Source organism: Ailuropoda melanoleuca, chromosome 16, assembly GCF_002007445.2.
Source record: "Ailuropoda melanoleuca isolate Jingjing chromosome 16, ASM200744v2, whole genome shotgun sequence".
Taxonomy (NCBI): domain Eukaryota; kingdom Metazoa; phylum Chordata; class Mammalia; order Carnivora; family Ursidae; genus Ailuropoda; species Ailuropoda melanoleuca.
In genome coordinates this window covers 1,846,285-1,858,902 of record NC_048233.1, presented here as the reverse complement: position 1 = coordinate 1,858,902, position 12,618 = coordinate 1,846,285, and the positions used below count along the sequence as shown (strand labels likewise).

Here is a 12,618-nt window from a genome sequence, read left to right as displayed (position 1 = left end):
CTCAGTCCAGAGCTTATAAAAAGCAGGCAGATGTCACACAAATCAGATACTGGTCCCAGTGAAATTCAGCCCATGTGCCTAAAGGGAATGCAATGAATTGCTTTTCCTTTCCGATGCTTTCTTGTTTGGCTTCCGTGGAGGTTTGTGTTTGTGGAAGAACTTGGGTCTAATTGTTGCAGACAGATGCCTGTGTTCTTTCAGCTGAGGCAGATGGGCAACAAGAGGAGGAGGTGGGGGTGGTTGTGAGGGAGGAGGTGACATTTGTAAATATGTCAAGGGACAATGCGAATTCAGCAAAAAGGCAGTGGAAGCTTTTAAATGAAAAGATGAAATGATCTTTCGTAAATGATGCATGGATCTGGGAAGACAGTAATGGCATTGGTGATGGTATTGATTCTTGACCATCTGTAGTTAGAGTGGATTATTTTTAACCTCTTCCCCTAAAACTTGATTAATAAGAGTTGCTAACAATTTGCAAAATTAACTATCACTTTCTCTCTTTCCATTATAAACAACAAAAGGGCCAAATCGCAGGCAGCATTAGGAAGAAAGAAAAGTTGTAAATGCCTTGAGCTAACCTACTCCTTCTCTTAGTAGTCTCCAAAGAACTGATCATTTCTTGGTCAGATGTTTCTCTGGGGTTGATGCACACTTTGATATACTCTCTTCAACAAGCACTCAAGTCTTAAGCTCTAATTCAGCTAGGTTCAAATCCCTTATCACCACTGCAACCTCAATCAACTGGGATGCTGCCTGCCCAGGGGGGACCAGACCTTAGTTCTTTCCTTTGAGCACCTTACCCCTTTGTCCAGTGGAACCTTCACATCCATAGAGAGAGAACCTGTTTCCCCATTGATCATGGCTGTTCTGAGCTTCAAGAGGAAAGATAATGGTATTAGTCCCCTGGCTCACACTGGAGGGTAGAAGGCATTGACCTTTATTGGCCAGATTGCAGGTGATCCCCAGGAGTACTTTCAGTTCTTCCCTTTTTCGTTTAAGTAGAATATGAGGAGGGAATATAGACCTGATTCTAGGTTCCATTTAACTTATAGTTTCAGACCTCCACCCAAATAATGCTCCCAAGTACGCTGATGTATGAGAGAGCATAGTGCCACTAAGTACGCTGATGTATGAGAGAGCATAGTGCCACCAAGTACACTGATGTATGAGAGAGCATAGTGCCACCAAGTACACTGATGTATGAGAGAGCATAGTGCCATACTACTGAGACACAGTTTCCTCTGAGCCACTGACCTCCCCCCGACCCACAGTCAGACTGAAACACCACTGGAACTCAACCTCTGTGACTTATAGACATGGCTCATTCCGCCCCAGCACTCCCTGAGATTCATGAAGACACTATTACGTTGTTATCTTTGCTGGAAGAAGGGCCCATTACAGAAATTGCTTCTGGTTTGGGCTTGGAAAGTCTCCACTGAGAGGAACAGAGTGGCCCCAGAGCTCACAGCCCCGCAGCTGGCCTGTGTGCTGGCTGCAGAGCTACACTCGCTTCTCTCCTCCTGTTCTCCCTACTCACGGCTTCAGCTCTGTCTTCCCACTCCACTTCAGAGAGATCCACGCTGTTGTAGTTGGGTTTGGGTTTCAGTTTCTTCCCCTCTCTGTACTGGAATGGGCAGGTTGGGAAGGAAGATGTGAGGTTAAACAGAGGCCCTGCTCAAGTTTCATCTCTTCTCTGAAGTCTTACAGATATTTTCATAAAATCAAAGAACCTCAGTGACCCTTTAAGGTTACCTGGGCCAACCTTCCACCTGATGCAGCATTTCCCTTCCCAACATTTGTGACAGATAATCTCATGGCCTCTGAGCATTTCCCATGATGAGGACCTCCCTATTTTGAGTCTGCTTGTCCTAGTTTGGACAGCTCTAATCGTTAGAAAGCTCTTCCCCATACAGAGCTGAAATCTGGCCGCCTGTTACTTTTCTCCATTGGTCTTATTGTTTCCCTGGAGCTACACAGAACATTTTCCACCTGACAACTCTTGAGGTTTTTGAAGGTGCTTGGTTACTCCTGACCACACCTCTCCAGGCTAAACGTTCCCAGGTTGCAGATGCCTCAACTCCCTCTGAATATGCTCTACATTGTCAATGTCACTCCCAGAGCGGAGTGCCCAGGACGAACGTCAGTATTACAGATGGGGTTCTGACCAGTGTGGTGTGCGTGTGATCTGTGTGGACCAAAGTATTGCATCTTTTCAATATTATGTTTGAGCATTGAGTATTTTGCAGAACTTTCCATGCATCTTAATATATTCATCTTGTTAGTTTCAGCCCATTGTTTAGAAGAATACTTTCTGAATACTAATTTTCTCCCTTAATGTATTATCCATACCTTCCAGACTTTGTGTCATCTGGTTTCTGTGTTTTCATCTTGTTGACAGAATTCTTGCATGGGACAAAGCCAAGGACAGACAGATTCTGCAGCGCCTAATAAAGACCTCCCTCCAGCTCGAAATGGAGCCATTAATCAAGTCTTTGAATGTTATTATTTTCTGGTCCTGCCTTCCCCTCCTCCCTCTCTCCCTCTCTGATACCAAGAGAGATTATCGTCAAGTTATCTGCCACTAGGTTGGCAGCACTTCCCAGCTTTAGTTTAATAATAGATCAAAAAAGGAAAGGGATGGTTTATTATCAGGGTAAATTAAGAATTAATCAAGAGGGCCTACTTTTAGCAGAATGAGGCCCCTGAAGATGCTTGAAAGGCTGAAGTCTCCTATCACTGTGTATTGTGCTTCTGCCAGTTTTTTGTTTTTCAAGAAATATCACCCTTATTTCTTGCCTATCTGGGGGGTCTGCGCTATAACTGCCATAGAAGTATCCTCCTTGCATTCTTCTCACCCATGCTTGGATGATGTTCCCATTCCTGGCCTTGCTGATGCCCATCCTCACAACAAACAGCACTGCCCTGCCATCTTTTACATCAAATCTCTTTCTTTTGAGTAAGGTATAATATTCCTCATCATTGCTATTGTCTAAGTCCTGTGACACCTGAAAGATCATCTCTAGCTCCTCTTATTAAAACCATAACTCCACTTTGTATAATTACTCATACTTTGAGTGCGGACAGAAAGATTTCAGGCCAACAGTATGGCTCTTGACCCTCTTTCAGTTTGTTACTAGGAAGATCCTCTATTACTTTTCCTTTTTAAACTTAACTTGTTCTCCTTAATACCTTTGTTTTATTCATAATAATATTTTTATTGTATTATGTTAGGTCACCATACAGTACATCCCTGGTTTTTGATGTAAAGTTCGATGATTCGTTAGTTGCGTATAACACCCAGTGCACCATGTAATACGTGCCCTCCTTACTACCCATCACCAGCCTGTCCCATTCTCCTCCCCCCTCCCTCCCCTTAATACCTATCACAAATTGGTAGTGCCTTCCTTAGGAATCTCATTATGTTGGCTTTACATGGTAATGTTTGCTATGTAATAATGATCTACATGGTATTTTTCTCTAATTGTTTCATTTGTGTGAGTCTATTTGTATATACTTTATTTCCTTAATTAGACTATAACCTTCTGTTTATAGCATTCTCAGAGCATTATAAGGTCAGGCACCCAGTAGGTCTACATTCATCTAGATTATAAAGATGGTGACAGATAATTTTCTGATCAGTGCCCTTTAATTCTACCAGTCAGCTCCATGATTGACTTATTATTATTTTTACTAGTGAGTCATTTTGTTGTCCCTGGGGCTGCCCCCCATGGAACCTACTGGTACAGGTCAATGACCCATTATGGGTTCAGATCTTGCCCAGTAGGGTCTGAGTTGGGAAGACAACATGGCTTTCAACATGCCCTTGATCTCTCTACTATGAACCTCTATAGTTTGCCTTAAATAGCTCAATCGGTTGCTTTATGAACACTCAGTTTCTATCCATCTGAACCACACTGGAATGGCATGTGCTTTGGCTGATTTCTCCAAACAGCACCTGGGCAGATGAGCCTCTTAGTAAGTTCTCACAAAGGTGCTCTGCTAGCTATTGTCTTCAGCTGCCACCTCAATTCAGTGGGAGACTGGAAGGGAAAAGGGCTACGGTTCCTGAAGGACTTAACTACCCTTCCTGTGCTGCCCCCAACACTCACACTGAGAGGTGCGGCCACTGTTGTCATCAATAATGGCCAAGTGCCACGACCATAGGCAGCAAGGAGTGCTGGAGGCAGAAGTTTTAGATAAAACGATGCAACTTCTCTTTTGGCTGTTAGTTGTTCAGTTGAATGCATATGAAAATGCCCCCAGCCCCTATATCAGGATGGAGGGAGCCAAGAAGGAGGCAGGAGCACTCAGGAACACATCCCAAGACAAACTCAGGTGAGCTGTAACTCTGCTGCCCCACCTCTCATGTGACTCTTTCCCTGTCATTTTTGTTGTTAACTCAATGTCCACACCCCCTGGGGTGGGCCTTGGAGGTCTGATGATACCACTGTCAGCCTCCAAGACGAGGGTGGAGTGACTGAGGCAGTGACAGGAACCTAGGAGCCTTGCCCTTAAGGGAAAACTGCACATTTCATTACATGCTCTCTGATCTGTTCATCAACCAGTTCATGCATTTTTGCTTTGTCTTTCCCACCAGATTACAAACAATTTGAAGACAGGGACCATGACTTAATTTTTTTTTCTTATATTACCCACTGGGTTCTTAAATGGAGCCCAATGTGTGTTCATTATTTTAACTGTTTTTATGAACTCTATCCAAATCCCATACAGTTAAGATCTCAATGCAAATAAGACCTGTACCTACCAGGGGTCGGAGGTCTGGATGTGAGAGAATGTAGCCATTGTTAGTGTTCAAAAAGGCATATCCATGCACTCCGAGCTGCCAAAACAACAGGGATTGAGGGGTGTCAGACCTGTTGTTGGGGTTGGAGAACTGGAGCTGGGAAAGGGTTGGACTGCAGGACGGCTAAAGATGGCAGCTCACAGCCATGAGGTTTTCAAATAGGGATATAACTGAGTCAGTGCCATGCTTCTAGCCATTAATTTTGAATTCCTTTCTAAATTCTTCTGTTTATAGCAGCCACAATAATGCATATTATCACTTGGCCTCTTTCCCACCACATGTTCTAGGTGCTTTGATGATGTAATCTCATGTGTTCCCCAAATAGGACTGCATGGCATGGAGAAGCAGATTGAAAAACCAAGGCACCAGGAAGGGAAAGAACTTGCTGAAGGCCACAGAGCAAGTCAGAGCTGGTGGTGACAAAGGGTTCCAGAAGTCCAAATCATTGCTCCCATGCTCAGTGCCTGCACTTCCCTGGGGGTGGGATGCCAGGGCCCCACCTTAGCTCTGGGCTTGGTTGCATTGCCTGCAGGGATGCTCTTGAGCCTGGCAGGACAGCTCCTAGGGAGCCTGTGATCCCCTCTCAGGCATCCGATCCAGGCTCACCTTGTACCGGGGCGCCAGCTTCATCAGCTCCCTCAGGGCCACATCAGAGCCCACCACACCCAGAAGAATCCCATGGGATCGCTGGAAAGAAAAAAACCAGGGTTGGTTGGGGGGGACCTGTGCACAGGGCTGGACTGGACCCTCGACTTTCCCAGAGCCTGGAAGAGGAAGCAAGCCACTTAGGCCTTATATGACACTTCCCCTGCAGTTGGATTTTAGGCTGAGCTCTTTGGAATAAAAATCTAGAACCTACCAGAAGAGGTCCCAGGAGTAATCTCAGATGCTGGGAAGATTAATTTCCAGAATTAATATTTAAATTGTAATATTTAAAAGAAATATGAAGTTGAATGAAATATTAATTTTCATAGCAGAGGCTGAAGTATCAAAATCCAAAGAACCATAACCTACGGATGCTCTGAAACACACAAAGCCTATAAGGAAACATTTTCTGACCAGATGGAGGACGGAATGTTCTAGAAATTCCCTCACCAAAGGCCTTTACAAAAAAATTGGAGGTTGCCCAAACTGGTAGGTTAAATGTTGTTTTGCCAGAAGGTTAGCAGGGGACCTTTCTAGCCTTATATCCCAGGACAGTGGTTCCAAATTTAGAACACGAGGACAACTCCAAACTGGCTGAACAGAATCACTGGGTGAGCTTTGGGAAATACGGGCCCCACCCCCACCTCCCACCCTCACCCTTTCCCAACCAAGAGATTCTGATATAGCTGGTTGGGCATAGGGCAGGGAATATGAATATAAAAGGTGGCTCTGATGTGCAGCCAAGTCAAGAACCATTGGTCTAAAGAGGCTAGCCAGTGGCCCCAAGTTCTAATCCCTGTTACAGCTTCTCAGAGAGTGGCCACTCACTGTTTCATTCTTTTTGCTGAAGACCGGCATGGCCACAGTGGTGAGGAGCATCAAGTTCTGTGCCTGCGAAGTTAACAGCTGTCAAGGAGGAAAGAGCAAAGGACAGAGAGCTCAGAATCCATAGTGTGGAAGACCCACAGTAACCAATGTCAACTACCACTGAAGTGTCAACTTCCAACAGGAGGAAAAAGCCACGTGTGAGGTTCCCCTTCTCTTCTGCTGGCAGAAATGCTGGAGGAGAGAGGTGGGATGGAGAGAGGACAAGGGAAACGTCACTTAGCAATGACAGTCCTAAGCCAGGGCAAGTGTCAGAACCCCAGAGCCCACAACGCAGCTCCCAAACGTGCTCACGATGTCCTCTGTCTTGTCCATACCAAGGATGAGCATGAACCCAGGGAACAAACTCATCCTGCACACAACCAGAAATCTCTGCCATAGACCCAAGGTTAGCACACACAATAGTCCGGGAGAGTTAAGAGGGAGAAGAACACTGACACTGAGCCACATGCAAACACAAGTGCATGCATGGGGAAGCACAACTCAAGGGGTAGTCATGGTGTAGTTGTAGCTGACCTTAGGGTCACTCCTAACACTCATGAGACAGACCCACAACCTCTTCCTCACCGAGAACGCCAGAGCCACATCATTCCCTACCTCTGAGATGGCCCTCCTCCCTGACTGCCTCATCTCACTGTGTGGGCTCCTTCAGCCTCCTTGGAAGGGGTTCCACACAAACACCCCACTTTATCATGAAGACAGGCCCTCATAGGTGGTGTGTGCAGGTATGTTTGATATGTGTGATCTTCATCAGGATCAACCAAATATTGGCTGAGCCCATGGAGGTCTATAGTATTCTTTCTTAGAGAATGACGAACTTTTTAAAAATTGGATATATGTGACACATAACCTCATGTTAACTTGAGGTGTTTCTTAAGTGTTGCTTTGATACATTTATGTTGTCGTAGGATTGCTATTGTAGTGTGTCTTTCACGTTATGTAATTATACTACAATATTGTGTGTATTCATTATACTGTGCACAGATCACTAACCATCAAGTCTCTTTCTCATCTGAAATTTCAGCTGAGAGTTTGGAAGTAAGGTTTTCTGAAAGTGAGTGGTTTCAGATGACTAACGTTTTACCAGCTACTGGAACCAGGAGGACCCTAGAGTTGGCCACGGGTTTAGCAGGGAGCAGTCTGGTCTCTGGTGAACAGGAAGCTCCTCACCAGCTCCAGGCTGGCCACCTCTAAAGTTCCCTCAGATGAGGGAGAATTATACTTCTCTCTTATCTAAGCCACCGTGTTCAGGTCTCTCTTCGTCCCAGGCTGATACATCATCACCAAAGTAGGTAGCTACATATGGGAGATGATTTGAGAAGTTCTAGGAAGGTCTCTCTTGCTCCCGAACATCTCATCTGACATCCTGCTTTGGCTATCTATTCCTTTGTGTAAGTCACTACAACCCACAGACAGTCTCTGGAAGTACAGGGACCCAGGAAGGGGAGCACGTGATGAATGCATAGTATCTTGAATTACTGGTCAGGCTCCTCTCTTCCTTAAACAGGTAGGAGAGAAGACAATGAGGGAGGTGAGGGCAATGGGAAGAAGGAAGGAACACGTTTGGAGCAGAGAGGCTCTGTCCGCGGAGGGCAGCCTTGGACAGGCCTGCTTACTGGGTTTCTGGGTCTCTGGGGGCAGCATACATGCAAAGGTCTTTTAGTGGGCTGAGTGTGTTTACCCCTTCACACCATCTCCTAAGGAGGTGTTCTGCTCACCTTTCTCCCGACCCAGGAAGTTACGTTTTACTACCCGGGGCCCCTAACTCTGGAGCAGGGTTGAGCCCTCACCTTGCTGTCCATGTAGGCTTCTGTCCAGGTGATGTCATGGTCATGGTTGATGACCATGGGGCGGCTGAGCACGTGCAGGTACTCCATCACGTTCTCCTGTGCATCTGCCAGTGTGGAGATCTGCGTGTAGTAGCCTGACAGAGGAAAGGGTCATGTGGTTCTGGAAAGCTGTGGGTGCCACTTAGAATCACTCTCTAGGGCCCATACACTCTGCCCCGGCTGCTCTTGGCTTACAGGGGGCTCCTCACTGGGAGCTGCCCTGGGTCACAGGGGACTACTTTCCCCCAAGGTTATGCTTTTTCCTGGGGACAGCTGGAAGCCAGTGGTGCTGTCTCAACCTGGCAGAACTCTGGGGGACCCTCCCAGTCCAGAGATGCCTCATGAGCAGCAGGGACTCAGCAGCAAGAGCTGTGTGGGTTGGCTTCCCTCCACGATGATGCCCTCCTCACTTCCTTACAGAGTTACCTTCCAAGAGAACCCTCTCCTGCATGTAGCTCTGTCTGGGGTTCATTTTCAGGGAGTACAGTCTAAGACAGTGGCTCAGTGCCCCCTGCCCCCCTTTCTCTGACCACTGTCCTTCCTCAGTTACAGGGAGGGGTGCTATAGCCTCTTTGTTATAGCCAAGGTGATATTTAAAAGAGCAAATGGCTTACAAGGCTATGAATGACTTAGTACATATTTACCTCTCTGGTCTCATTGCTTATCACCTCCCACAAAACAGCCATTCCACCCTCCAGAAAGTGAAACTGCTTTCCATTCCCAGGTGCCTCTTGTCTTAGACTCTCTGTCTGGAACACTCTTCCATGCTTTCTATGTCTGGATGATTCCTACCATTCTTTATGTCTCAGTGTAGATACCCTTGCTGCCTCCAAATGGAGGAAGTATCTCTACCACCACGTCACTCTCCAAACCCGTGTATAGTCTGTGCCCCTCTGCCCGTACAACACATTTCAGATTACATCACCACTGATGGTTCACTTGTATATCTCCTCTGCTGGACAGTAGCAATAATAAGACTGAGTCCATCCTGACCATTTTGCTAGGCACCACAGTACATGCTTAACAGCCTTTGGTTGAATAAAGAGGGCCCAAGCTGGCAGAGTGAAGCCCAGGTCTTGGGTTCTGGCCAGAGACAAATGAGGACCACACCCAAAACATTATTCTAAAGAAAATGATGACCCTCTGCTTTTTGTCTGGAAGCAGAATCACAGTAAATGGCTTAATTTGCAACAAGAGGAATGGAGGCTAGACATAAGAGAGAACTTATATTTAAACTGTGGGTCTCACCCCTGCCTCACTCTGTCTGTATTGTAGTTCATATAGGCTTTTTTTGAAGAGAGAATTTTCTCTTCTGCAAACACTGGATGGATAACCTCTCAGTTTCATTTCATTTCAGGACTTAGAGTCCCTGCAGGGGTAATCATGCATTTACTCAAGGTTTCATGGGGGCAATCTACATTTTGTCTAGCTTTTTCCAAGTAAGAAGGAGGGGCAGATACTGTCATCCAGACACAGCACTGCTCTTCTGCAAGGCCCCCATGCAGGAACCATGGCTCAGCATCTCTGATGACTGGGTACAAGCTGCAAGGAGCTCTGCTCACACACCGCCTACCTTTGTTGTTGCATGCAATCCACTTCATGCGGTCAGCGAAAGTCACTTCTCTTCCAATAAGATAAGTGAAAACTCGAACCTAATCCACAAGACACAGATGTACTCAGCAGCCATGATTCCTGGCTATAAGTAGTGCTAATATTATTTATGTGAGTCTTGGATGTCAGGTGAAGCACTTTGCTGACTTTGGATTCTGCACTCTCATCCTATTGACCAGAAAGGATCCTGAGGCCCAGGCAGTGACGGGACTTGCCAGGGCCATGGTGACATGGGCCGGGTACAGGACGGAGGGTCACAGCCTGGCAGTTTGTCTCACAATGCCACATATGCTCTCATCCTGAACTTCCTTGCATGAGGCCTCTGTGCCTAGGGTCAACATAATTTTGGAACACCAGTCTGGGACATACTATCTGAATATACTAACAGGTCTAGTGGGGCAGGATATTTGAACTTAGGGCAGGCCTGGTTTTTCTGGGCACCACTGGTTATCCCATGCAGGCAGTAGGAGAACGCTTCCCTTGGTCCCTTCCCTTGCCCCCTTGACTTCCACCAGAAGAGTAACCTTGCGGTCTGGCCAGTTGTACTTCTCAAACACTGGCTCATAGTCCTCCACGGCCCCATCAGTGATCAGCATGATGGCCTGGTTGCAGAGGCTTCCTTGCCGGGCTTCTTGGAACTGTGTGGGAAAAGGGCAGGCACCATGACTGCAGGCCATCTGCTGCCCTCCCCACACCTCCACCTTGTCTCCTAACCCTTCACTCTCCCCAAGCTGGACCAAGTATGGGTACCTGCTTCAGGATCTGGAAGGCTTCAGTCAAGGCTTGGTTCACGACACCCACACCCTTGACCATCAGCTCATCTACCAGCTGTTTGAAATGCTGTCATGGGTAAGAAGTTACAGGAGAGTCAGTGGATTGACAACCAGGGAACTTCCATCGTTGGTCTTAATTTCAGAGGCTCTTTAGAGCTATTTTCCCAGAACATGATTGCAGGATCTGTCTCTTCATGAACCGGCTAATTTCATGGCTGGAACACTACAAAAGATGTTTCTCAAATGCCCCCAAGATAAACTGACAGAGTGTAAGTGGCTGGGTGCAAACACAGCCCCACTACTGGAAGGAAATGCCAAGTGTGAGCCCCTCCAGAAGAGGGAGACAGTCCAGGCAGACCTGCTGGGAGCCACTGTCCAGGTTCCCAGGTCCCCAGCACCTTCTGCACCCAGCCCGATGCAAACCAATGGTGAGCACTTCACAAGAGAAACCATGGAGGCCACTAGGGCTCCAGGGTCCAACCTGAGGCCCAGGCTGCAAGAAGCAGCCAAACTCAAATTCCCCAGTCACAGGAAGAAGGATCCATCACATGAAAACTTTTCCTTTTAAAAAAAGTTGCCTGTCCTCCTTGCCTTTGAGAAGGACTCAATCAAATGTATTTGAACTTCTCTTCCTTTTGGGGAAGCTCCTTATGACTGATATAGTGGAAAGGCCCACAGAGGAGGCAAAGAGAGAAACTGAGTCTTAGATAACCACAGAGTGAAAAAGCAGTCCTGGATAAGTGAGATCTCCCTTGGATGGGAGGTCTATCTTTGCTCACTACTTGCTCCGATAGACAGGCAGCATATTTATGAAGCCACTTCTTGGGTGTATTTACATAGGTGAACTGCTTTGCCCTCTTTCCAAGTGCCATGGGAATAAGTAAAGGGGACCATCAGGCAGTCTGTACAGTTGACTGCCCACCATCCTAATCAAAGCAGGGACTCAGAAGCATCAGGCCCTCACCTGATGGTGGACACTCACCTCACGATTGTCTCGATCCGCCTGGACAAGGATCCCTTTAAAACAAGGCTCGATGTAATGGATATAGTCACTGTACTGCAGTTGCAAAGGGCAGAGGGGACAGGAGAACAGATAGGGTCACTTTGGAAGGTCAGGGCCTAGTGAAAAAGCTCAGGCAACTCACAGGTTACTTAGGCACCTGTATAATATTATTTTGGGGTACCCTATGCTTCTGGAAGTTCTTCTGAGTAGAGAGAAGGCAGTACAGAGAACAATGGGGCCTTAACTCCAAAAATTCTCCCTCAAATCCTGGTCTTGGACCATTTGCTCGGGTGGCTGGCTGAGTGATGTCCATTTCCCAGAATACACAGAGAACCTAAAAGTACTGAGAGAATCCCTTTGGTCTTCATCCCTAGGACTAGACAAAGGGCCTTCCATGAGAATCCGAGAGCCTTCCATGAGCAGACCCCTCCCCAGGGCTTGGGTCTGGGGATTAGGAACTGTGTTCTTTCACCCTTTGCCTTGCACTTATGATGAAGTTCTTCTAGCTATCAACAGGGAATGGGAAGGGGAAAAAATGAATTATTACTGCCCTCTTTTTCTAATTCACCCCACTTCCTTACAGTTAAAATTCAAATCTTCAAGATGTCTTTAATCTACTTCTGTTTATTTATTTTATATTATTTTTTTAAAAGATTTTAATTATTTATTTGACAGAGAGAGAGACAGCCAGTGAGAGAGGGAACACAAGCAGGGGGAGTGGGAGAGGAAGAAGCAGTCCCACCGAAGCAGGGAGCCTGATGTGGGGCTCAATCCCAGGATCCTGGGATCACGCCCTGGGCCCTACTCCTGTTTAAATAAGAGAGGGAGGGGTGCCTGGGTGGCTCAGTCTGTTGAGCAGCCCTCTCTTGATTTCAGCTCAGGTCATGGTCTCAAGGTCATGGTATCAAGCCTGCATCAGGCTCTGCCCTCAGCAGGGAGTCTGCTTGTCTCTCTCTCTCTCTCAAATAAATAAATACAATCTTAAAAAAATAAATAAGAGAGGGAGAGAAAAGGAGATGATGGTGACACCGTGGCAGGAGTGCATGCAGGTTCTAGGGCAAATGCTGG

The 12,618-nt window shown here is 46.7% G+C and overlaps 1 protein-coding gene across 1 annotated transcript in view; it reads right to left on the bottom strand.

The window, feature by feature from the left end:
• Positions 1-12,618, bottom strand: part of CACNA2D4 (calcium voltage-gated channel auxiliary subunit alpha2delta 4) — a 110,914-nt gene that overhangs the window by 72,926 nt on the left and 25,370 nt on the right. Inside the window, exons 9-18 of the mRNA XM_002914122.4 lie at positions 11,530-11,604; positions 10,525-10,614; positions 10,299-10,412; positions 9,737-9,815; positions 8,125-8,258; positions 6,278-6,355; positions 5,411-5,491; positions 4,766-4,840; positions 1,538-1,624; positions 801-872 (exon numbers count right to left, since the gene is read on the bottom strand). Coding sequence (XP_002914168.2) covers positions 801-872; positions 1,538-1,624; positions 4,766-4,840; positions 5,411-5,491; positions 6,278-6,355; positions 8,125-8,258; positions 9,737-9,815; positions 10,299-10,412; positions 10,525-10,614; positions 11,530-11,604 — 885 coding nt within the window. The remainder of the gene's footprint in view (positions 1-800; positions 873-1,537; positions 1,625-4,765; positions 4,841-5,410; positions 5,492-6,277; positions 6,356-8,124; positions 8,259-9,736; positions 9,816-10,298; positions 10,413-10,524; positions 10,615-11,529; positions 11,605-12,618) is intronic.